General features: G+C 44.1%; 1 protein-coding gene across 5 annotated transcripts in view; it reads right to left on the reverse strand.

Annotated features, from left to right (window-relative positions):
* Positions 1 to 25467, reverse strand: part of CSMD2 (CUB and Sushi multiple domains 2) — a 617682-nt gene that overhangs the window by 199770 nt on the left and 392445 nt on the right. For all 5 annotated transcript variants that reach the window (XM_032246841.1, XM_032246839.1, XM_032246837.1 and 2 more), the window contains 6 exons: positions 22804 to 23130; positions 18669 to 18863; positions 6661 to 6799; positions 5469 to 5656; positions 4611 to 4799; positions 4292 to 4408 (listed from right to left, as the gene is read on the reverse strand). In XM_032246841.1, coding sequence (XP_032102732.1) covers positions 4292 to 4408; positions 4611 to 4799; positions 5469 to 5656; positions 6661 to 6799; positions 18669 to 18863; positions 22804 to 23130 — 1155 coding nt within the window. The remainder of the gene's footprint in view (positions 1 to 4291; positions 4409 to 4610; positions 4800 to 5468; positions 5657 to 6660; positions 6800 to 18668; positions 18864 to 22803; positions 23131 to 25467) is intronic.

The raw sequence follows: 25467 nt of genomic DNA on the forward strand, positions 1-25467 counted from the left end.
CTGGGGTCTCAGCAAGGGCACATTCTCAGGACTCCTGAATTGGCTGTTCCCTTGGACTGGGCAAGCGGCAAGTTGAACTATTTTGAATTTCACAGAGTTTTGAGTTTCCTGAGCCACACTGCTTTCTCTTAGGGAGCAATCGCAGATAGCAGCTTAATAGTTCTGTTTACCCGAAATACTTTTATAAACAGAGAACACAGAATGCCCTCTGGAGAAGGGCCTGGGCTCACTTCAATTCGATTCATATCACCAAATGCTTCTTGAGTTCCTTATATGCCAGGCAGAGAGCCAGAAGCCGGGAAAACTGCAGGGAACAAGACAGACCCATCTCTCACAGAGCTCCTAGTCTGTCAGGGAGACTGATAATGAAAACGCACGTTCTCGACAGTGGAGTCAAGTCCGAAATCAGGGAGGTACAGAATGCATGCTATGGGAGCCCAGGGGAGAAGAGCCCAACCTAGATGCAGAGCTGGGGAGAGGGGGTCAGGGAAGGCTCATTAGAGGAAGGGGGGTTCAGAAGAATGCAGGGCTGGCCAGGCAAGGGTGATGGTAGAGACTCCCATTCCCCTTGCTTGGGGAGAGGAAGTATTCCAGAGAGAAGAAAATTGTACAGATGTGCAAAACTCTAGAGGAGAAAGAAAGCCTGGCAAGTTCTAGAAATGGAAAGAAGTTCTGTGTAGCTAGAACTTAGTTTAGAGGCCTGAGAATGAGGCTGAGAAAGGTAAGAAAGACTATGGGGTTACAGAGTCCGAGGCGGGCGGATCACGAGGTCAAGAGATCGAGGCCATCCTGGCCAACATGGTGAAACCCCGTCTCTACTAAAAAATACAAAAAAATTAAACAGGTGTGGTGGCACACACCTATGGTCCCAGCTACTTGGGAGGCTGAGGCGGAAGAATCGCTTGAACCCAGGTGGCAGAGGTTGCAGTGAGCCGAGATTGTGCCACTGCACTCCAGCTTGGAGACAGCGCAAGACTCCGTCTCAAAAAAAAAAGAAAGACTATGGGGTTATGCTAGACATTTTATAATTTGGGGGATCTAGGCTAAGAATTAGGCGATGCCTTTAAATGGTTCTAAGGAAGAAGTGATCTGGTCATTCATCCGTGATTTCTTGTTGATTCTCTGCGGAGTACCTTTCAACCTGGCTACTTCTACTTCCTGTTCATCTTTGAAGACTAGCTGAAGTCTCAACTCCAGGACACCTTCCTAAGCCCTGGGCTGGGCTCGGGATGTTTCCACACCTCTGTCTGCTCTACCACACATTGGTCATGGTATACTGAGATCTTGGTTTAGGCTGTCTACTGTCACTAAATCATAAACTTCCTGAAGGCAGGCAACAAATGGCTTGTCCAGCTGTTTTCTTAGCAATTTCAGTAGTGCGAGTAGCAATTATTTGTTAAATAGTTGATGAGCTTGATTGAGTTCCAGGCAAAGACACACATAGAAACTCATAAAAAAAGCATACACCTTTATAATCACAGATGCCCAGACACAGAGAAAACCATAACGACAGGGGTTGTTTCTCTAGGGATCGTGAGGGGCTGCCTTTCTTTCCAGTGGTCTCCTCTGACCAGGCTTGGTGGAAACAGCACTGCAAGATGAACAAGGACACTGTCCCATCCCTCCCCTCCTTAAGAACAATATTGTGGGAAGAAGGGGACAACCCCAGGCCTCATCCTGACTGCCTGGATTGTCCTGCCTTGACCCAGTAAGCTCCAGGCCATCCCATCCTAGCTATGACTAGGGCAGGCCTAGTGAAGGCCAAGTGACACACTTAAGTACATGTGGTGGGACTATAAATGACTTCTCTTTCAAATTTTCTTTTCTATACAAATAGTATATTTGAGATGTAATGTGTTTATTGCTCAAAATTAGAAAAAAGCCAAAGATGAAAATAAAAGACAACATCTTGGGGTATATTTTTTCAGGCTGTTTTTTATGCAAACAAGGATGTCTTTTAACTAAATATATTCTTTTGGCAAACTTCTTTTTTTACTTACCAAAGTATTGCAACCACCCCTGTAGGTCTTTAAATATTCTTTCACATTATTCCTTTTAGTAGCTGCCTAGTATTTTATTCTATGGCCATACCCTATGTTTATTTAATATTTCCTTATTGATGGACATTTGAATAGTTCCTAATGTTCCATTATAATACATAATGTCTTAGGGGAAATCTTTGCAGCTAAATCTTGATGTAGAGTTTTACTTATTTTCTTCAGATAAATTCCAGTAAGTGGAATTGCTGGGTGCAAAGGCAGGTACAGTTGTCCCTCTGTATCTGCAGGGGATTAGTTCCAGGACCACCCTTGGATACCAAAATCTACAGATTGATAAGTTCCTTACAATATATTTTTGAGGCTTTTGATTCACATCACCAAGCCATCCTCTGGAAAGTTTGAACCATTTTACACAATGTCAGCAGTGAATAGTATTCAAGTGTCCACATTCTTCCCAAGGCTGTTATAATTTTCTTTGATGATTAAAAAGGGAAATGTTATTTCCCTTCTAAAATTTCACTTGTTTCATTATTAATGAGGTCAATGTGTTTCCATTTCTATTTCCTCTGTTACAAAGTGTTAGTTTAGAGCTTTGCTCATTTTGCAGGCTGGTTTGGGTAGGCATATGTATACCTATGTAACAATCCCGCAAGATCTGGACATGTACCCCAGAACTTAAAGTAATATTTTAAAATTATATATATATATATAAATTTTAAGAGCTCTTTGTATGTCTGGTTGCTAATCCTTAATCTATTATATGTTGAAAAAATTTTTTTCCATTTAGTATTTGACTTTCAATTTTTACGGAGCTTTTCTTTTTTTAAACCTAAATACTTTCAAAGTTTTTTTTTTTTTAATTGAATCTAGCAGTCTTTGCCTTTATGGATTGTACCTTTGTTGTTACTCTTTAAAGTACGTGCCTACCTGTTGTTACTCTTTAAAGTATGTGCCCACCTGAGAATTACATTCCCATAGTGCTGGAATTCATGTGATTAAATGCTTGAGGTATAGATTTGTTTTTTTTTTTTCTTTTGCTCCAAATGGTTCAGCCCACTGTTTTAACACCATTTATTATATAATCCATCCTTTCTCATACACTAAAGTCTGTCTCTTTCTCATATGTACACAGGCATGTGGACACACACACACACACACACACACACGGAGGGATCTATTTCTGCACAATTATTCCCCACCTCTTATTTGTATGTCCACTCTTGCACTCATACCACATTGTTAACATTAATGTAGCCCATAATGACATTTTAATATCCAGAAGGATTAATTTTCCTTTAAAATTTGTTTCTTGCCTCTTCTGCATGTTAATTCTTTTAGATCAGAGGTTCTTAATTAAAAGCATGCATCACAATTACTGGCAAAGTGTTCTGAAAACATGGATGCCTGGTTTCCACCGCCAGCATTGAAAATCAAAACCTCTAGCCTTGGGCCTAAGCATTAGTGTATTTGCCAAACTGCAAGAACCATGACTCTGGATGAACTTGGGAATAAGCTTCTGAGGCTAGAAGCCAAATCTGCCTGGTTACTGCCCAAGCCCAGCCCCAGTGTCAGTCACATGGGTGGTATTGAATACATATTTGTTGAGAAAAGAGTATTAATATGTTAATTAATGTTTATTTGTAACCAGTATCCTTACTCTGAACTTGGACACCCAAAGGTCACTCATGTTAGGGGAGCCGAGGCAGCAGTGCAGGCCGGTGACCCATATGAAATATAGTATCAGGGGAGGAGCTGAGTTATGCAAGAAGGGGATCGCTGTGTTCAGTATCTGAAGGGTCAATGTGAAGAAGAAGGAGCAGGTGTATCTGATGTTCCTCCAGGATGCAATACAAGGAAAATATTTTCAGAGACACCAAATAGACTATTAGGAGAAGACAGCATCTGTCCAAAAAGGATAGTAGGTACCCATTTGTTGAATGGGTTGGTGGCTCCCCCACACCAGGGATGTTTAGGCAGAGGGTGAGCTGGTGTGCTGCCGTCTCATGGGGAATGATTCAGAGAAGATTCCTGTACTGAGTGAGATTGGATAGTCGGTAGCCTCTAAGATCTCTTCCAGCAGGGAGATTTTAGAATCTCAACAATACTTATTGAACAAATTCTACCATTCAGAGATGGGAAGACTCTGGAAGTTTTCTTGCTGGTGAGAAAAGTCCAGACTAATCCCAGAGGTTAATATCTAGGGAGATCCCCATTGAGGTCAACTTGACCTGAGGAGCTTGGGTCCCTGACCATGTCATATCCCAATGCCTGCTATGGGCTGAAACACTCACCCTTGCCATGAGATGTTTCAATGATCCAGGTGCAGTTCAAGTTGTTGGGGTAGAAGTCAGGGAACCCTGGCGACAAGATGGTCCCACTGGAGCCTTGAATGAAGCCACCACAGAGAGCTATAGAAGGAGTGAAGAGGGTGGTGAAAGACCAGAGGGCCTCAGGGAGCACCCCTGTCATCCTCCTGGGTCCCCATCCCCCATCTCTCAAAACCTCAACCCTAACTGAAGGGGTAGAGGAGTCAGTGGCCTTTTGAGCTCCTGTGCTCCTGTGGCAGGAGAGGAGTTTGCTACTTCAGTGCCCCCTCATGATGGGCCTCACCTTCACAACTGGGCAAGGCCCGGCTCCACTGGAAGTTGGGCTCACACTCCAGAGGCTCCCCGTCACTTAATGTGTAGCCCGAGTCACAGCTGAAGGTCACTAGAGCACCCACGTAGAAGTCATTCCCATGACGCTGTCCATTTACAGGGATTCCTGGATCCAGACAGTGGTCTGACTGCAGTGTTATAGCTGAAATAGAGAGGCCGCAGCTGGGACAGACAGCTCACTGTCACCATAGAGGGACCCCAGTTGATTCCAAAGAGGGAGAAGAGAGCCCCAGTTTATTAAAGGTGGAAGTTGCCAATTACTGAATCATGAAATGTGGGCATCAATATTTGCTGAGAGTGGCTTAGGTGCTATGCTAAGACTTCAGGATACAATAGGAGTAAGAAAATGACCCTGTCCTCTGGTGCTCACAGCCCCAGCTTTCTATGTTGGTCTATAGAGAACTGAAGTGACACTGATCCTTTAAATTGAGGGGATGAATGTGGAAGGTGACGAGGAAGGGCAAGTGTGGGTATGAGATGCCATCTCGGGTTAACTTCAAGGTCAGGCAAATGTTCTGATCCCAGAGTGCCCAGCATGGTGGCACCTAATCACCTGCAAACAGAAGAGGACATGAGGTCTCCAGGCAAGCGCCTGGCATGAAGGTCCTGAACTCTAAGCTCCCATGACCCTAAGGGATGCTGAGAGCAACAGAGTGCTTTCCAAAGGGCCTTCTGAAGGGCATAATCTAGCCAAGAACATCATGCGGATGGGGCTGAGCAGGGGCCTGTGGTGGAGCACAGTCCTGAGGCCTCTGACCCACCTGGGCTGACCCTGTCATCCCTCTCCCTGTGCCCACCCACTGAGACTCACTCTCATAGCGGAGCTGGAAGCCGATGTCTGAGTGACTCTTGTCGGTAGAGAAGAGGAGGTAGAGGTAGTTGCTGGTGCTGATGAGGAACTGGGGAACCTGGGTCCCGTGGTAAACCCCGATCAAGGGCGCTGAGTAAGTCCGTCCATCGCGCACTTCCAGGGTGTCATAGTTGACCTCAGTTTTGAATCTGCCAAATGACAGAAATGAAGCCTTCTTGAGAAATCCAAGCTTATTAATTTGCAGATGACAAAAGCCCTGCCTGACCCAGGGCTTCGGAATAACCAGATTTTGGCAGGCTGGGATCTTTTAATATAATTTGCACACATTCACTAGCGATGCAGAAGGACCTTTTCTATTCTATTTAACCCTTCCTCCTCCTCCTTCCACGGTTGGAAGCTGCTCTCATCCTCTCTGTGGCCTGGTCTGTGAGCCAGCTTAAGACCTAGAGGCACAATGACTAGCCTCATGGAGGTCAGAACATTCTAGGCCAGGGGTCAGCACACTAAAGCCCCAGGGCTAGATTCGATCTATAGCCCGGAGAGCTAAGGATGGTTTTTACATTTGTAAAGAGATGTTAAAAAAAAAAACAAAACGGCAAAGCAGAACATGCATCAGAGATCTGCAAGTAGGCAAGTGGCCCACAAAGCCTAAAATATTTACCATCTGGCTCTTCACACAAAGTTTGCAGACTGCTATTCCAGGCCAGGAACACTTTGTCCGGAAGAAGTTTGTTTTCACATTTAGGTGGCTACGTTCTCTACCCAAGGGGCAGAGCCAGGGTGAGAGCTAGAAGTAGGGCACAGGAGCGGGATTTGGGGCAGAGGTCGGGAGCTGCCTTCCCATGTTGGACATTTCCAGGAGAATGCTTGTCAGATGCCAGTGTCATGCTGTAACATCTGATGGTGTCTATCTGCCCACTCTCCCTCCTTGGGGGCTGGGGAGGGGGTGCTAACATCCCAAATGGTCCCCAAGCCTTCTCTTCACCCCTCCTGCCAGAGTCCCCTAAACAGCACAAACCAAGCCTAAGGGCAGAGCCAGTGAGGTGTGCCCCATCCAGTCTGGTCAGCGTTCTCCAACCTTGCTGACATTTCAGCATTGGTACTGGTCCCCCCTCCACCCTGGATTCCCTCCCACATGACTCCATAAAAATTTCCCCCTTGCCCTCTCCCCCAGGGCTGTGGTCACAGGCACCTGTCGAAGGTGATTTTGATGGGGTAGCCTGGCTGGGCCTCAATCACCCAGGCACAGCTCAAGGCGTCCTTGTAGAAGCCAGGCCAGCCGGGAGAGAGGATGGTGCCACTGGGCGAAGTCAGGTGACCACCGCAGGGAGCTGGGGGGACAGAAGGAAGAGAAGCAGCTTTCTTCAGGGACAAATGAGTAAATGAACAGAAAATCTCTCTATGAAATGTGTCAGGCAACAAGTATTGTTTTTGTTTTTGAAGACCAGAGGGGAGAAATAAAAAGAATCCCTTAAGCAAAGTCCCTTTGTCATTTTGGAAGGGCTGACGTACAGCTAATATTTGGGCCACACTGTGTTTTTCCTTTGCGCCTCACTCAACTGTCAGGCAGGGGCATAGACCCAGCCCACCTCCTCCCATCTGGCCCTGGAGAGGGTCAGAACCCCAGGACCCTACAACTCAGAGGCTCAGATCAGGGTGCCGGTACTCCCTGCTTCACTGTAAACTCCAGGAGGGCATGGGATGTATTAGTTGTCTTACACAACTGGGTATCCCCTACATTTAGCATGGTGCTTGGCACGCAGTTGTTTCTTAATGATTGCTGGTTGGATGAATAAATGAGTTAATGACAGGATGAATGAATACAGTCAAGGCAGGGAACTCCACAAGACACTGGACAGTCTAGGCATAGCTGCTGGCTGTCTCTGGTCTTGCAGAGCCTGTTATTTACGCCTCTGTCCACGTGTCCCATCCTGGGCTTCCCCATTCTCACCTGCTTCTTTCCCACCACCCCTGCCTCTTCCTGCAACCAGACCCTCAGCCTCTGAGGTAGTAATTAGAGCTGTTCCTCTTTCAAGGGCACATGACTGGATTTCATTGCTGGCCCCTTTTTAAGTTATGCAAGGCCATGTGACTGCTGTGACCAATAAAATGAGAGCTGAAGTGATGGAAATCATGTCCATGTGGAAACTTTACGAGCCTGTGTGTGATCTGCACAGTTTCCTTTTCCTGCCTCAGTAATTGTGGAAACAGGTGTCAAGAGGGAAGTCTCATCAATCTGGGCCCCTAAGTGACTCTGAGGAGCAGACATCCCTGATGACCCATGTTAAATATGTAGCTTCAGTGGTCTGTGTGACATGTAAACTCCTGTTTTTAAGCTGCTGGGATTTGCAGGCTGTGAGTTAACACTGTGTAGCCTAGCCCACTCAGACCAGCACAGTTCCCCAAGACTGATGGCGAGGATGATAACATCCACTAGTAGTGCTTCTGTCACTGCCATCACCACTGCCATTGGCTGAGGGCTGACTCCACCTCAGGCACTGAGCTTACATATATAATCATGTTCACTCTTTGCAAAACAAAATCCCATGTGAGGTTGGTGCTATTATTACCTCCTAAGAAAACTGAGGCTTATGGAGGTTGAGTAACTAGTCCTGGGTTAGCAAGCTGCAGAGCTTGGATTCAGACCTAGGCAAGACAGCGTAAATCCGGAGATCTTAAGCTAAGCCGCCTCCCATGTCAAAGGAACCTCTGCTCCTTTGTACTCTGTTACTATGGCGCTATAAGATGCCAAAAATTCCCTGAACAAGACTAGGGAGGAAAAAAGAGCTACATAGCACTTCTCTCTGTGCAAAGTTTTATAAATTTCTTCTGGTAATCAGTTTCATAAAAGATAGTCTAATTTACCCAATCCTCTTTTTTTTTTTTTAAATGCTATAAACCTTCAGGAATTATCTAAAATAGTTGTCAAGTATTCTTAATAGAAACTTATATTAGAAGTTTAATTAACAAAGAAGATAATAATAATGGTTGCAGTAGTCAACCCTTACTGATGGCTTACTATGCTAATTGCTATACATGTGTCATCTCATTTAAATGCATACATTTATGAAGTTATTACCCCTATTTTATAGAGAAGAAAACTAAGGCCAAGTAGGTTAAGAGACTAGATCAAGGACACGGAGCTAATGAAATTAGAGCTGAGATTGAATCTCAAGACTTCTGTCTCTAAATCCCCCTGTGACACATAATAGTGCTGCAACCACAGCCAACAGTAATAAGCTCATGTGTACCGATAACTTACTACGTGTCAGGCCTTAATGTGGATTACCCTTGTGACAATGGCAACACTAAAAGGCACATACTATTATTATCCTCATTTTATAGGCAGGGATTATTACCCCATTTTCAGTAAATTGAGGCTTAGAGAAACGAAATAACTACATAGGGATACATCAAACATTGAGAGAGTAAATTGTGTATGTGTATTGTCACTTCCTGGGTAACCACAGTTTTCAAAAACCCATCCAACCATCTCATTGCAACTACTAATGCTTTCCTCTATTTCTCTGGTGGACACGTGAGAACTTGGAGGTGGGGAAGGGCATGCCTATTGCTACATCCCAGTGTTACAATGCAGGTTTGCATCTCAGCAGTGAGGAGGGACTCTCTCTTGGCTCCATCTCAGCACAGGCCTGGCCTCTTTGGTTGCTGGATTGTGATCTCCCCATTTACTTCCTGGGGAGCCATAGATCACGTAGTTGCCATTGTCTGTCGAGGCCACCCTCCACTCAGTGCATAAACATCAACGAAACCCCATCTACAATCTCTAGAGAGGGAAATCCAATCCCTTCCTTGGACGATCACCCCTTTGTTTTCATCCTTTGTTGCTTCATTAGTTTGGCTAGTTAATCTCTTCTGTGCACCTGTGATTGTCCAATGACCTCTCTATTCATTCTGTCCTTCATTTCCTCTGTTGTTCATCTTCCTATTGCAGAATGGTAGTTGCCTGGCAGGGATTTGGAGGGGAGGATTCCTAAATGCAATGTGTCTTTCACATTTGAAAAGACGTTCAACCTCACTCTTAAAAAGAAATTATATATTAAAAGCACAGGGAAATATTATTTCTCATCCATTAGGCAACATCCAAAGTTTAATGACACATGAGGCTGTGAGAAACCAAGGATTCTAGTGCCTTGCTGGTGAATGTGCAATATGGTACAACCGCTATGCAGAGGAATTTGGTAATATCCAGCAAAATGCATATGCATTTACTCTCTGACCCAGCAATTCTATTTCTAGAACTCTCCCAAAGAGACACTGGCAAAAATATGAAATGACATCTACGTACAAGGTTATGCAAGGTAGCACTATTTGTGATCACAAAAGTATGGAAACAGCCCAAATTTTGGCTGTAGAGATCTAACTGAATAAATTAGGGTAATCAGCAAAATGGACTATTTATGCAGCTATAAAACAAGAATGAGGGATATTCTATATAATGTCATGGAGTGGTTCCCAGACTATATTGTTAAGTGAATAAAAGCATGGTAGAGAATAGTAGGTATAGTATGATTCTCTTTATCTAAGAAAGGGGTAGAAACATACACTCATTCTCACTTGTATTAACAATCAATGAAAGGGTAAACCAAAAACTAAAAAGATTATTCACAGAAAGAGGGAGGGAACAGGGTAGAGGGGATAGAGGCAGAAGCTAGGCTTTCTCAGAATATATGGTTTTTTATATATTTAATTTTGGAACTATGTAAATATTTTAAATAATTAAAGTATTAAGATTAGGCAAATCGATAAACTGATAAGCAATTTCTAAAAACTGAAAAGCAGAGTAAAATAAATAAATGCAATGCTATGTCAGTTGGTGGCATAATCCCACATGAAGAAACTAGTACAACAGATTTTAAAACACAGTAATTTGATAGCCTACCTTAGCAGGATACAAAAAAGAAATAAAAAACCTTGAACTATTCTCAGTCATTACATTATTGTTGGTAGTCGTTGGGTATTCCTATTCTGCGACTCCTAGGCATGTCCTACATATTGGGAAATTATATTAGTGGTGTTGAGAACTGGATTTTCAGCAAGAGTGAAAGGAGATATAGATACGATCTTAAAGAAGTTAAAAAGAAAAAGTGTTTTTACACTGGAAATGAAATAAACCCCTGTGAATTTTCTTTTAAAAAGTATTTCCTAGCTGTGTTCATTAAAAAGGCTTAGAAGCAAGAAACAAGTCCAAAAGTACCCCTAGTGCCCACATTTTAAATATCAGTTTCCGCTAAAAGGAACCAGGGCTTCTTGGAGAAACAACTGATTCTAGGTCAGAGACAGAAAATGTGCAAGACGATGCTGAGCCAACTTCAAAAGGCTCCCACTAGCCAATGGCACAATTTGAGCATTAATTAGAACAAACGGCAGTGGATTTAAATACATAAAAAATGTTTGGGTCATAATGCTATTTTAAAATGTGCAACTTTGGAAGGTGTTAGGGAATCAACTCATTAATATGAAAACTGGTAAATAGAAATAATTATTTCCTTGCTTCTCCTTTGCAAATTATATTCTGAAATAACCAAATAGTTGGTGGGACAAGTTTTCTTTATGTATAGCATTTCAGCTCATGAAAAAATAAATGATAGCATGTTACCATTTTGTAATCCCTAGGCTATGATCATTAATAGTTCCTAATGACCCCAAAACAGAGAGATACCCAAATATTATATGATTCTATTGGAGACACTGCCTACAAAATATTCTAGCTAAAAAATAGAAGCTCAATCTGATTAAGTTTCTAGATCTTACTGCCAATTAAAGGAAACATAAAAGAGAGACAATCATGTTGAGCAACCTCCCGGGGCAGCAACTGGCAAAATTCTGAATGCAGGAGACGACTCATTCTGAATAATTCTCACTTATCTCCAGATAAATGACCAACTTCTACAACAACAAAAAATTCTCAAGGGGTGGGGAGTAGACACCTATAGATTAGAAAAGACTTAAGACATATCAGCCAATTGTAATGTGTGAAGCTAACAAGGATACTGACTTAAAAAAATACTATCAAAGAAAGTATTAGTCAATCATGGAAATTTGATTATATTGAGTGTTTTTAATTTTTAATAATGATAGTAATGTGACTATGCTTTTTTTTTTTTTTACTTTCTTTGAAAAATATTTAATAGCATAGGAAAAGCTGATGATCTAAAGAGTCAGTTTTATCTGCTGGAGGCTCATTACTAAAATGTTAACAGATGAAGTATGATGCCCGAAATTTGCTGTGAAATAATCTCAGAACCAGCAGGGTGGTGGCAAGGGAATGCGTGGGGGTATAAATGAAAACAAAATAGGCCATGAGTTTATGATTATCGAGGCTGACTGATAGGTACAGGGGAGTTCACTATACTATTCTCTCTGTTTTGGTATAGGTTTGAAATTTTTCATTTAAACAATATGAAGGCATAAAAAGGGAAACAAACATCCCTGTGTGCATGCACATGCACACACATACACACAAGGAAAAGAAGGAAAAAGAAGGGTGGATCCTGCCTTGAACAGGGAGAAGAGCTCAGCAATAAGACAAAAGAGGGACCCTGCGACTGTCCCAGCACCTGGTACTCAGTAGATGCTCAATATTTATTGAAGGAATGACATACTGGTTGATAGGTAGGGATACTGGGTGTTATGAATGGAATTGTGCCCTCCCAAAATGTAGAGATTGAAACCCTAGCCACCAATGTGACTGCATTTGGAGAGAGAGCCTTTCAGGATGTAAATAAGGTTGAATGAGGTCATCAGGACAGAGCCCTAATCCAGTAGGACTCGTGTCCTCATTATAAGAGGAAGAGACACCAGGGGTGCATGTCACAGAAAACAGGCCACATAGGAACACAGAGAGGAAGTGGGAATCTGCAAGTGAAGGAGAGATGCCTCAGGAGAAACCAACCCTGCCAGTACCTTGCTCTTGAACTTCCAGCTTTCAGACCTGTGAGAAAAAAAATTTCTGTTGTTTAAGGTGCCCAGTCTGTGGTACTGTGTTATGGCGGCCTAGGCTGACTGATACACTGGGCTTCTGATAAGGGGTTGCTGTCCCTGTGAGGGATGAGCCACTTCTCCTGACCCTGATGCTAGAGTTGTGCAAGGCAAAGAGGAATAGGGAATGGTGACAGAATAGAATACAAAGAATGAATAGTAATAGAGCATTGAGCCCTACAGCATACCAGGCGCTGCCCTTCAAGCGTGTTTTTACTTTCCCTGTGTGTTAGTCTTCACAGCTACCGATAAGGCAGGCACGGGCATTAGCCTCATTTCATAGCTGAGGGAACATAGTTAGGGTACAAAGAGCTTAGGCGACTGGCCAGGAACACACCCTAGGAAGGCGCAGAGCCAGGATTGAACCCTGGACCGTCCAGCCCCAGAGCCTGCGTTTTTAACCACTATGGGCGGATATGGGAATGCCCAGCTCAATCACTCCCTCTGTAATGGGATGTGGACTGCTGCTAAAGGGGTTTTATTGACTAGTGTGAGTGACAAGAAGTAGTGGAAGCTCTTTCCTCTGACGAAAGTCACTCTGGAGTTGGAAGTAGGTCCTGTCGCTGGAAGTGTGGCCTCCTACTCTCCAGTGTTGCCTCCCCACTACCCGCCTGAGCCCCTTACCACCTGTCTTCCACTGTTTTGTGGTAGAATACAAGCAGAATGAACTTGGACTCAGACCTCACTTGGAGGTTAAAAGTGATGATTCTGGAATCAGAATATCTGGATTTGAACCCTGACTCTCTTATTCACTTAGCTGTGGTCTCAAGCAAATTGCATAACCATTTGGAGCTTCAGTTTCTTCATCTATGAAGTGAGGATAATAATACTATCTTCATGAGGTTGTTATGAAGATTCAATGGGGCAGTGGATGTTGTTATGGTTAGGCTTTGTGTCCCCACCCAAATCTCGCCCCAAATTGTAATTCCCATAACCCCCACATGTCAAGGGTGGGACCAGGTGGAGTTAATTGGATCATGCGGGCAGTTTCCCCCATGCTGTTCTCATGGTAGTGAGTCTCAGGAGATCTGATGGTCTTATAAGGAACTGGCATTTCCCCTGCTTGCACTCACTCTGTCCTGACACCCTGTGAAGAAGGTGCCTGCTTCTCTTTTGCCTTTCATCATAATTAAGTTTCCTGAGGCCACCCCAGCCATGTGAAACTGTGAGTCAATTAAACCTCTTTCCTTTGTGAATTACCCAGTCTTGGGTATTTCTTCATAGAAATGTGATAATGGACTAATAAAGATGTAAAGCAGTTGGCCTAGTATTTAGCACCTAGTACACACTCAGTGATTACTAGCTGGGTGATTTTGGGAAAGTGAATTCACCTCACTGTTTTTCCAGATTTTCATGCATCAAGCACAAGTATATCTTCCTCAAGAGTGACAAGAAGATTAAATGAGAGATTGCTAGAAACCCAATAACTGCCCTTACGATTCTTCCTTAGATGCCTAAATGAGCTACCACCACCACTTAGATTTCTCTGTGGGAGTAAGGAGAACTGACCTTCTTTCTTCATTACAGGACGTGCCTTTTTTTCTGATTTTAAAAGTAACACATTTGGTGTACATATAGAGAATAAATGTGGACGTGTTTATACTAAACTGTTAAATCATTTTCCTCTGGGGAGTGGGATTGGGAAATGAGCATTTTCACTTTGAGCTTTACTGCACTTGTGCATCGTTTGAAATTTTTACAACCATCAAATGTTCCTTTATTTATTTATTTGACAGAGTCTGGCTCTGTCACCCAGGCTGCAGTGCAGTGGTATGATCATAGTTCACTGCAGCCTCTAATTCCCAGGCTCAAGCAAGTTTTAAGTATTTCTTTAAAAATTAAACGAAGATACAGGGGCCAGGCACAGTGGCTCAGGCCTGTAATCCCAGCTCTTTGGGAGGCTGAGGCTGGCAGATCATGAGGTCAGGAGTTCGAGTCCAGCCTGGCCAACATAGTGAAACTCCATCTCTACTAAGACTACAGAAATTAGCCGGGCATGGTGGCACATACCTGTAGTCCCAGCTACTTGGGAGGCAGGAGAATCGCTAGAACCCAGGAGGCGGAGGTTGCAGTGAGCCAAGATCATGCCACTGCACTCCAGCCTGGACGACAAAGTGAGACTCTGTCTCAAAAAAAAAAAAAAAGAAAAGAAAAAAGCACTTACTGTAGATAATTCATCTCTTTTTTGTATTTCTTGTAAGCAGAATATTTTTAAAGCTCGGCTCTTTGTCTTTTAATAGGGAGTTTAATTACCTTTATTGTCATAAGTGATATGTTTGTCTTACTGCTGTCATTTTGTTTCATGCTGTCAATTTCTAAACTTCCATGTGGTATCCTGTCTTCTTTGTCTTATGCATTAGGCAATATGTTTCCTTTTAATTTTCTATGTGGATGTGGAAAGTAGAAAACCAGCTTTTCATTCTATTTGGAGATGCTTTTAAGTCTTTCACAAATGTGTTGGAAACTATCTTTAGTGATATAATTCAAGAAAAATGCAGTAACAGGGTCTGGATTTGAATTCTGGCTCCAACATCATATCAACATCCACTGCCCCATGGAATCCAACACTTACAATCTGGGAAGATCCTAGGCAGGTGACTTAACCTCTCTGTGCCCCAGTAGGGGCAAAAATGACATCTTTTCCTAGGACTGGCGCAAGGTTGAAATGAGGTGACATTGCAACGTTGTAAGACATTTATCCTAGTGGGGTATGATTATCTGGTTTTCCTTAAAAGAAACAAGGAGGTAAGGGGGAGAGAAAGTCAGGCAGGGACTCTGGTGTAGCTGCCTTCACTACCCAGAAGTCTTCCTTGGGAAATTTCTGATTTTAAACGTAAGGGACTCTTGTGCCCTGTGAACTCAAGATCATAGACTCGGCCAACCTAGCCCATTCACTTCTGTATTGTCGAAGGCTGCTGTTGCATTATGACAGCAGAGTTATATCCCACAACTTCCTATCTGGCCCTTTAAGAAAAAGTTTGCCGACCCCTGCTTTAGAGCCTCCAGATAATCATCCTTCTTTCTAAATTTAGGAGAAGCCATCGTCTCTCTTGTCCTATTATAGCCTCTCAAAAGCTAAGTGGCTCTTAGCATATATTAAAAGATTTTCTAAAAGACCATTAGCGTCTGCATTTAATTGTCCACAAGGTGGGGATACTTAATCAAAAACAAAACTAGAAAAAAAAACTGAAAAAGACACAGATGCTGATTACAAAGCAGGGCTCTCCCAAGGCTCAGACAGAAGGAGGGAGAAGGGCCAAGAAGGGACAGGTTCCCAGGGGCTCCTTTATTCAGCTCTGTCTAAGGTTTTAAGGATGGGATTCGGCTACCCTAGGTGGCATCAGGCTCTCTCACTCTGCCTGTCATGCTACTCCCCAGATGCCTGAAAACCAGGCTGGCATCTAACGCGCATCACGCTGAGAAAACCGAGCAGGTTCTCCCTGGGGCAAGTGAAGGTCTCCAGTAGACTGTCCCTTACTTCTGGTGCCTACTGCCCCAACCCTACAGCATTTCCCAATCCAAGGACAGAATGAGCAAGACCTTTTTAAGTCTAAAATGAAGTCTTTGTTTATGAAATAGTGATCCAGTTGAAGATCCATTAACAAAAATCAAATTATCTCACGTGTTCATACACGGTCTTGAGGGTTTCAATGCACTGCAGAACTATGGTCTAGGAGCACTTGATTCAGGAGTTGGGGGTAGGGAGGAGGACTGTGCAGTTACCAAGTCCTGAGGCTTCCTCTGTGGGATCAACTCATTTGGGACTGAGCTCCTATAGGCTCAGGGGCAATGGAAATCTGGCCTTCTTCCCTGAGACTGCTCACAATCTTGGTGGGGAGACAGGACCAAGGCCTATGGAAGTGGTAAATGTAATAACAGTAAGACCCAATATCCAAGAGAGTGATCCAGTGGTGGTGGCCCATGAAAAATAATAGAAATTAGGAGAAGGAAGAGATCAGGTGAAATAGAGATGGCAGGGAAGAACTCAGAGAATTTCAACACAATGAAAACTAAAGAAATTAGAAGTGATCAAGAAGTGCAAGGGAAAATGAGGGGGCTGGTCTGTAGGAAGGTGAAAGACCACTGACTGACAACCCTCCAGACTGGGTTCTGCATGGATGCTTTGTATGGTGACCTGTTTCACTGGCAGAAATAACTCCATCAGATGTGCATACTTATTCCCCTGCTGCCAACGAGGAGCTGAGGTCTAGGTCTAGTTACTTAATCTAAGCGTATTAGTTCTACAGCTGGGAAGCATGAAAACTGAGTTTTGTATTGTTTTTCTAACTCCAAAGCTTCTGTTTTTTTCCAAAAGTGCTGATTGCACTGGGGAAGAATGGCAGATGAGGTTGTGTAGACCACACTGTGGGAAGCTTGGAAGTCAGAAAGAAATGTCTATTCATGTCATGGTTGGGGCAGGTTCTTGGAAGGACAGAAATGCACCGCCTTGTCCCTCAAATTGGAGCAAATACTGATCTGATTGGTCCAATGAAGAAATAGTTAAAATCAAGTTAACACTAATGGCGCAGACTTATTGAGTGCTACCTCTCACCAGGCACTGTTTCAAGAACTGCGCATACTCAAGACAACTCCGCAAGGAGGTTCCCATTATTGACCTGCATTTTACAGTGGGGCAACTGAGGCACAGAGAAGTCAAGTCACTTCCCCAGAGTGGCTTGGATGATAAGTTGTAGGGTGGAGATAGCAGGCAGTCTGGTGAGAGTCGGGGCTCTGGAAGCCTTTTGTTGATATGGTTCTCATTAAGGAGGCTCTAGTCTAGTTAAAAGGTCATTCATTCATTCAGTGATTCATCAACCAGTATTGATCAAGCATCTACCAAGTGTCAAACAATACACCAGATGTGGGAATATGAGGCCAAGGAACATTCCCTAACCTCATGGGGCATCCATGACAGTGAGAGTGCAGTTTATGAGGACTTACTTTACACCAGGACTGCTCACTCCATACATATCTGATAATTACCATTATCCCTCCTTTTTTTCCCAGCTGGAAAATACAAAGGCTCAAGGGGAAAAGTGAATTGCCAGGATCCCAGCCCAGGCCCCTCTCACTGAAAAGCCCACCTGGACCCCTTGCCATGACCAGTTTTCTCATGGTCCCTTGTCTCCCATCCACCCATTTGTACGCTCTGGGCAATGCTCTCTCTTAGGCACACTCCCTTCTTCATTCTACTGTCCTTCCTACTCATGGCCATGATGTCCAGATTTGAGTTTAGGAATTGGCTAAGTCAAGAGGTCTCTTAGGTCCCTATCCTCTTTCTATCACATGAAATGTGAGGAAGAAGCCTTCTTCCTCCTAAAAGGAGAGAATCACAGCCTTCATCTCCTTGGACACCGTCAGTGCCCCCAAGGGGCCTTTGGGATACTTGCTATTCATCCATTATTCACAAATATTTATTAAGCACCTATTCTGTGCCAGGCATCATGGTTGGCACACATGCTTGGTACACAAATTTGCCTGGTACACAAATGCTTGGTACACCATGCTTGGTACATAAAACCTGACTCTTGCCTCAAGAAGCTTTATCTGTATTTTAAATGTCTGTAGTTTGGTGAAACAGATGGCTGATCTTGAAAATTGAGTTCAAAGCTGTCTTGGGTGGCAAGGCAGGACAGAGGAGCTGCAATCATAAGCCATGTGCTTGCTACAAGCTGTGTTTCCTCTGGCTGGTTGGCCCTGAGTCTCCTGGAGATTGACCACGAGCGTATCAAGTCAGCATTTAACAGGGCACAAAGGCGGAGACTGGGAGACATCCCAGGGAATTGGGGAAAATTAACATGTGGAGAAGGGAAGAGTGGTAGGCAGCTTGAAAGACCCAAAAACTTGCAGCACTGCTGATGGTACTTCAGGCTGACAGAGCTCCCCTGGGCAGGAGCTGGAAACTCGGCTCTTAATGGCTGTGATATTGAGAGAGTTCCCAGTTGAAAGAAGAGGTGCTTTTGATGCCTGACAGTCCAGAGCCGTTTCTCTACTTTAATCTCTGGTTATAATTTAAATTCCTATGCACAGTGGCCTTATGAAGCTCCTGCTATGCCAGCATGGGGGTGAGAGAGTGGCCCTTGGTCCCAGGAGAAGAGGAAGGACTGATACAGAAAGGGAACACCGTGGCCTGGGCTGCTCGCACCCCATCCCCAGCCTCTCTGGCTGACAACAGCTGCTGCCCCTGCAGGCACGTACCTTCACAACGCAGCACAGCGCTGTTCCAGACCACGCTGCCCTCCTTCAGGACGCAGGTGATGGTCTCTGAGCCCTGTGTCCCAAGGAAGCCTTCATCACAGAGGAAGGAGATGGAGCTGCCCAGCTGGAGGCTGTCCCCAAACCGTTTGCCATTTACTGGAACGCCAGGATCTGGGCACTCATTGTGTCGGAAGGCTGCGTAGATGGGTTCAAAAACAAGATCAGACATCGCTGGAGTACAGAAGAATCCCCAAAGAAAATAAGCTTCCTTGGGATGGTCAACCCTAGAGCTCCACCACTTCCCCAAGAACTTGCCATGCTGGAGGGAGAGCTAGACACCCAGGATCTGGGCATTAAGCAGGTGCTCATTATTTGATTTCCTGCCTTCCTGAGCACCTATTCTCACTGCATTCTAATGGACATTTATAGATCAGACAATGAGCTAAGTGTTTCTGCTGTTAGCTCACTTACACCATATAATGAATCTATGAAGTAGTTCTTGTTACTCTACTTTACAAATGAGGAAACTGAGGCTCAGTGTGGTTAATGAGCTGATCTGTCTCCTCAATGTCAAATCCATTCCAAGTTTCCATAACTTCAGACAGTGATGGGATAATTTTTGCTTCAGGTGAGCTGGACTCTAAATCCTGTGACACTAATAGACTGTAAGCATCATAAAGGAGGTGCCCTAGAACTAACCCTGTCTGAAGCTACTTTATTTCCTTGCCTATTGTCAGGGCTGCCTTTCACTCTACCCAGGCAATTGATAATGCAGAGCATGGGGAGAGGACAGAGTCAGAACACGGCAGATTTAATCGTACTTTGCCTCTTATTCGTTACATGGTCCTGGACAACTTATGCAATCCTGATGAGCCTTAGTTTCCTGACTGATAATGTGGAGATCATCCTTCACTTGCAGGGTCATTCTGAGATATAAATAAAATGAAAGTTGATATGAACATGAGAGTGCTCAGTGTTTGGTGCAGCACATGACAGGTGGTAAATGTTCACTGAATATGAGTTCCCTTTCTTCTTCCCTCCTCTGCATGGGAAGATGCTCTTTCCTGCTCAGTCTCTACCAAGCATGTTCCCTGCCTTCCTCCAGCAGGGGTATCACAGTTCTCTTGCTAAATGTCTCTGAAGCCAGGCCCTATTTGCACCCCTGCTGTTCTGAGGACAGCAGCTTTCCAGTGGAGGCCAGGATCTGTGGCTGCATGGGTATGGGCCACTTGAAAAAAAAAATTTTGGACTCTGAAATCCCCTAGTGAGAGAAACACTTGCACATTCAGAAATAGCAGTGGTCCCGGAGGCTGTTGGATCTTGCTAGAGGCAAGAGGCCTGCAAACCTGACCCTTTCCATTACAGATGAGGTACGGGAGCCTCTGATGTGGATGTGACTGTAATGATCCCATGCAGGGCTTTGGCTGAGCACCTAACACCCTTCCCTTTGAATGCCTAGGTCAGCCCAGACTTGAGTCTCCCAACATTTCTGCATTGGGAACTATGACCATGAAGTCGCCCTGACATTTAGAAATATGGTGTGGGAAGAAAAGTGATACTTGAGGCCCAGGAATCCAGGCATTTTTCTTTCAAACCCATCAGTCACATACATGCAGGCACAGAGGAAGAAGATGGAGCTGCCACATACGAACGCGTACATGCGTGGACACACACACACACACATGCAAATGCACATAACAGGAATATGGAGCTATTTCCAACATCTGGGAGCAAAAGCTCTGAGTCAAGGACCCATTTCTCTCTGTGTACCTTTCCAAACCTCAGTTTCCTGGCATGTGAAAAGGGATAGATCTTGCTTTTTGGAGTTTTTGTTGTGAGGCTTCCAGTGATGACTGTTGAGTGCTCGGCACCAGGTTCAGCCCACAGTGGGTGCCCATAAATAAAATAAATAAAACTTTCGTTTTATTTCTATCTCAATAAATGGCAGCTACTGTCATCATTGTTCATTATATTCCATGTGGAAGAAGAATTAGCTTTGTTCCCAGGAGCTCTAGGGGTGGAAGTGTGATCACTGATCCTTGTTACAGGGACACAGATTTCAAGTCAACATAAGGGAAAACAACAAGTGCCTGCTAGCTATGGAGAGAGCTGTCTGGGGAGGCAAGCTCCCTGACACTGGGCAAATTCAAACTCAGCCTCAGTGATCATCAGCCAGGTTGTAGGAGGAGATTAAAGTCCTGTGGGAGAGACTACACTAATTCCCTGACACTTGGCCACGGACGATTGTTTCACTGGCTGTATCCAGATTGCCTTACAAGCCTACAAAAAAATGTAGATTCTGGGGCCCCAACCCTTTAGTGATTCTGATTCAGCAGGTCTAGGACGGGGCCCAGATTTTTAAAATTTATTCTATTAATCCATCCAAAGGTCCATTTGTATAAATACGTAGAAAACTATCTGCTATCTGTAATAGCGCCCACCAATTGTTGGCAAAGATCATTTCTGCCTGGGGGGATTTTGGGTGGTGGTTAACATCTCTCCTTTGCCCTGTCCCTTTTTTTGAGTATTTGCATATTGGATGTGTATCATTTTTACAATGGTAGAGAAAGCTTGGAAAGAAATACAAGTAAGAGCTTGATCCTCAGGTTAGTCTGCTGCCCTCAAGAGGAGGCTTAGCCTCTGGGCCACCTGCTGCCTCCTCCTCCCAAGTTCCTGCTCAGTGTCTACACATATTCCAAACCCATAGAGTTCTCAGCCCTCACCGTCCTGGGTAAGTGTGTTCCCTGGGATATCTCTCACCCTTGTTCTTCCCACTCTGCCAGGGCAAGAAAAAGCATTTACTCATTCACAGATCCTTCCATTCTGTAAACATTTGCTGATCGTTACCACACACCAGGCCCTGTGCTGGGTTGAGGAAATAGAAAGATAAGCAATGCATACTCGCTCCTTTCTAGTATGAAGAAGCATGGTTGGTGCTAGACTCGGAAGGTTAGAAAAGACAGGACTCTTCCCCTGCTTCTTCCTGCTCGTAGGGGATAAAACAGGAATCCCCTGAAGGAGATATGCCCTGAGAAGGTTGGTTATGTACTAAAGAAGAGTGGTGAGGGGAATGGAATGGACTTTATCTGGCTGATCCTTGGAATCGAGGGTCCCAAATAGCCCACCACGTAGCACCTAATGTCTTCAGTCCAACTGGGCGCCAAAGATAGATGGAAGAAGGAGGCAAGGTCTTTATGCCAAGGGTGGGAATGGGGGTTGGGAAATCAGTATGTGTTTGTGGGCATGGGGTAGAGCTTGCACTGGGGACTTACCCTTGAGAAGCAGCCTCTGGGAAAGTATCTAGTTAATTGCTCAGACAGACCCAGCTCCAGCCTCACTTGACTGTTCGTCATCAGCCAAGTTCACTGGATTTACAGCTTATTATGACCTGATAACCACTTCTTGCTATCTTTGGTGGCTTGCTATTTCTAGTCTCCAAGCTTCTGCCTGCCCCCCGCCCCACCAACCCCTCTGCAACCACGAGATACAGAAATAAAAATAATCAGTGCTGAGTTTAGGCTGCTTCCAGAGAAGGGGCTGAGGGTTGAAACTGGAGGTGGCAGCTTTCAGGCGGTGGCCCTGAGAGGGGCTATGTGGAAATTCCCTAAGAGTTGTCTCCCATCAGTCTGGAAGCCCAACAGAAGTGCTGCTCCAAAGCTCTGATTCTGATTTGACTACGGGAATGGGAACTGGGCAAAGCAAAGTGAGCAGCCCTGCCAGGATCCTGGAGGTCAGCAGCAGGCAGGCATTCAGGGATCTGGGAGAGCACCTCAGAGAGGGCATCAGGAACGAATGAGAATGATAGTGGCTTTCTTTCTATTGGGCCCTCCCTAGTTCTGGCTGAGTCTTGTAGAATGGGGAAAGTTGGGGGCAAAAATGAGGTTCCAGGCTCCTTTAACATTATATCTCACAACTATGGGAGATAAATGCCCTTTAGAGAGTGACTTCCAGAAAAAAGCACCTTGCCTGGCAGCCAGTGCTGCATGCCCTTTCTTGTTGGGAGCTCATGTTGGGGGCTCCGTGTCTGGGTACTGCAGCCCTGAAATGCCCTGGGAATTGCCCACTCATACCAACACTCCTCCATGGGAGCACCTTTAATCATCCTCAGAGGCAGACACTCAGAGGGAGGACTCACTGGTAAAGGTGATGTTGAAGCCCCTCTTCCCTGTAGAGTGGTCAGTCTGAAACTCGAGACGGGCCACGTGGCCACTGCTTGTGATGGAGGAGGGAAGCTGGTTTCCTGAGAAGGTACCCAGGACGGGTGCCTCGGCGGTGGCCCCATCCTTGATGACCAGGAAATCAAACTGAGGCTCCACGTCAATGTCATTGAAGGCCAGGTGGATGCGGCTCTCAGGCCTGGCCAGGATGAGCCAGACGCAGTGGAGGTGGTTGCCGTAGTCCTCTGGGTAGTTGGGAGACAGGACAACCCCAGACGGGCTGGTGAAGTTGAAGAAGCAGGAGACTGCAAGAGAAGAGCAGTGGAGGTCAGTAAGCATCCCCAATATTCTGCCTGGGCCACTGATGGCTGGCAGGAGGCACATCTTCTTAGCCTAAAAAGCAATAGAAAGAGTGGCACAAGGTTTGGGTTGGACTGGCTGAGCTCTGAGCTCCAGGCGGGAGACATGCTGGGCTCCATGCTGGATTTAGCAATGGGAAGGGCCCCTTTCGCAAAAGGCAGACATGGCAGAACTGTCTTCTCTTGGCTCCTCTCCCCTAGTCAGCACGCTCACCTAGGCTGTGTCTTCGTGCTTTGGGTTCCTTGGGTGGGGCAAATCTATAACCCAGGCCTAAGCGTAGAGTCACAGTCCCTGACCTCTCTCAGCTGGGTTTGCAGCGGTAGGAAAGGACATTGCTGAATGACACAGTGGTGGTAATTCCCCAGGCAGTAATGGGGTAGAGGCAGTCCAGGACCATTTGTCTCCTTCAAACATTTTTGACGGGAAAATGATAGGTGTGCCATGAGTTTCTGATAACCCCAAGATACCACATTATGCTGAAGAGGTGCTGGGAGCACCATCTTTCAGAGACCAAAGCTTCTGAAGAAACTGGGGGAGGGAGGTGACAGTGTGATCCCTGCCCATGTCCTGTTTTCTCTCCTCTATTTTACCCTAAGGATCCACTCTTCTAAAAACCCTTATTTTAAGCCCTTTTAATGCCAACTACTAACAGACCCTGGAATAAGAATAGGTAAATAAAGTGCTGTAAATGGGTAAACAAACAAACAAACAAACACATGCTAAAACAAAATTTTAAAAGAATATAATAGAATGAAAAAAATAATTGCAACACCTATAATACAGGAAAAATATCAATATTGAATTAGAGCTTTTATTATTATTTAAGAACATCACCAAGATGAGTAAAGAGAGTGCTTAGAGGATTCATAAGAAAATAGAATAATATGATAACACAGTCCACTTCAATCGGAAAAATAAAGAAAAAATATAGAACCCAACATTGTTGAGGCTTTATGGCATCTTATATATGCATTTATTGTCAGTTGCAGAGCAAAAGTGATATGATCCTTTTTGAAGGGAGTATGTAAATTCTTATCCAGAGCCACAAAACTACTCAAAGGCTGACTCAGTAATCTCTAGGAATTAATTCAAAAGAAAAAGAGTCACCTAGCCAAAGATGTTTACAATGACATAATTTTATTAGAGAGGAAAAATGTGAACAAACTATATGTCAGCCCAATAATGTGAGGTAAATTATAGCCTTTAATGTGATGTAGTTTGAGTGCAATCATTAAAGTGATAAATATGACCCTGTAGAAAGAATGTTAAACATAATTTTAAGTAAAGCAGTAGATCATAAAATTATATGCATGCTTTTGATTATAGCTATTAAATATTTGTTTATATATGGATAAAGACTGGACATGAGCCCCCAAATAAAAATTGTATCAGGGTCATAGGCATTCAAAATGAAACAAGGGTTAATTTTTCTGATTACAAAAAGGCTGTAGGTTCATTCTAAACATCTTTTAATAGATACAAATACAAAGAAGGTAATTCCAAACATGGATAAACATTTAAGTCCATTTATAGCATTTATATAGATATTTGGTGTTAATTAAATTGATATTTATGTGAGTAAAATATTTGACTCACTAAATGTAATGATGCTAAGATGAAGAATAATAAAATGATGTTTGCCAAAGGGGAAGAAAAAACACATAAAACAAAAAAAATTGGTGACTCCTGGTGATGAGTTTAGTCCTGATTCTTCCTGACTCTGCCCAGCTCCCCTTTTTCTGCATGAAGTATTTCTTTTCCAGTCTGCAGCTGTAAAGCCCTCCCATGCAATTCAGCAAAGTAAGCCTGTTCCTAAGACACATTCAGTCTCATCCCTATAATCCATGTATGTTTTAAGTATAGAAAGACTTTGAGCCAAGGAGAGAGAAGGACATGAAAAAGCTTTTAGGCAATGCAAGATACAGCTAATGGTAATTATTATTATATATTATTGAGGGTTTACTAAGAGTAGACATCATTCTAAGCACTTTCATCAATTACTCAATTTAACTGTCACTATAACAGTATGAAGTAGGTATTGTTATTAACCCCCTTTAAAGATGAAGACACTGAGGCACACAGAGGTTAAGTAATGCAGGGCCAGTGAATGGTAGCACCAAGGCCAAATCAATGCAGTCTGACTCCACAGACCAAGCTCTTACCAACCCCCTACCACTGTCTCTCAGTATGAGAATAACACTTCCCACTGGGCCTATGTGACCGTGGAGTCTTAGAATGTGTTCCTTGAATCTGCTGAAGATTCATCTGTTGACTTGAAATAT

Source organism: Sapajus apella, unplaced genomic scaffold (assembly GCF_009761245.1).
Source record: "Sapajus apella isolate SASKATOON/1434 unplaced genomic scaffold, GSC_monkey_1.0 scaffold62, whole genome shotgun sequence".
Lineage (NCBI taxonomy): Eukaryota > Metazoa > Chordata > Mammalia > Primates > Cebidae > Sapajus > Sapajus apella.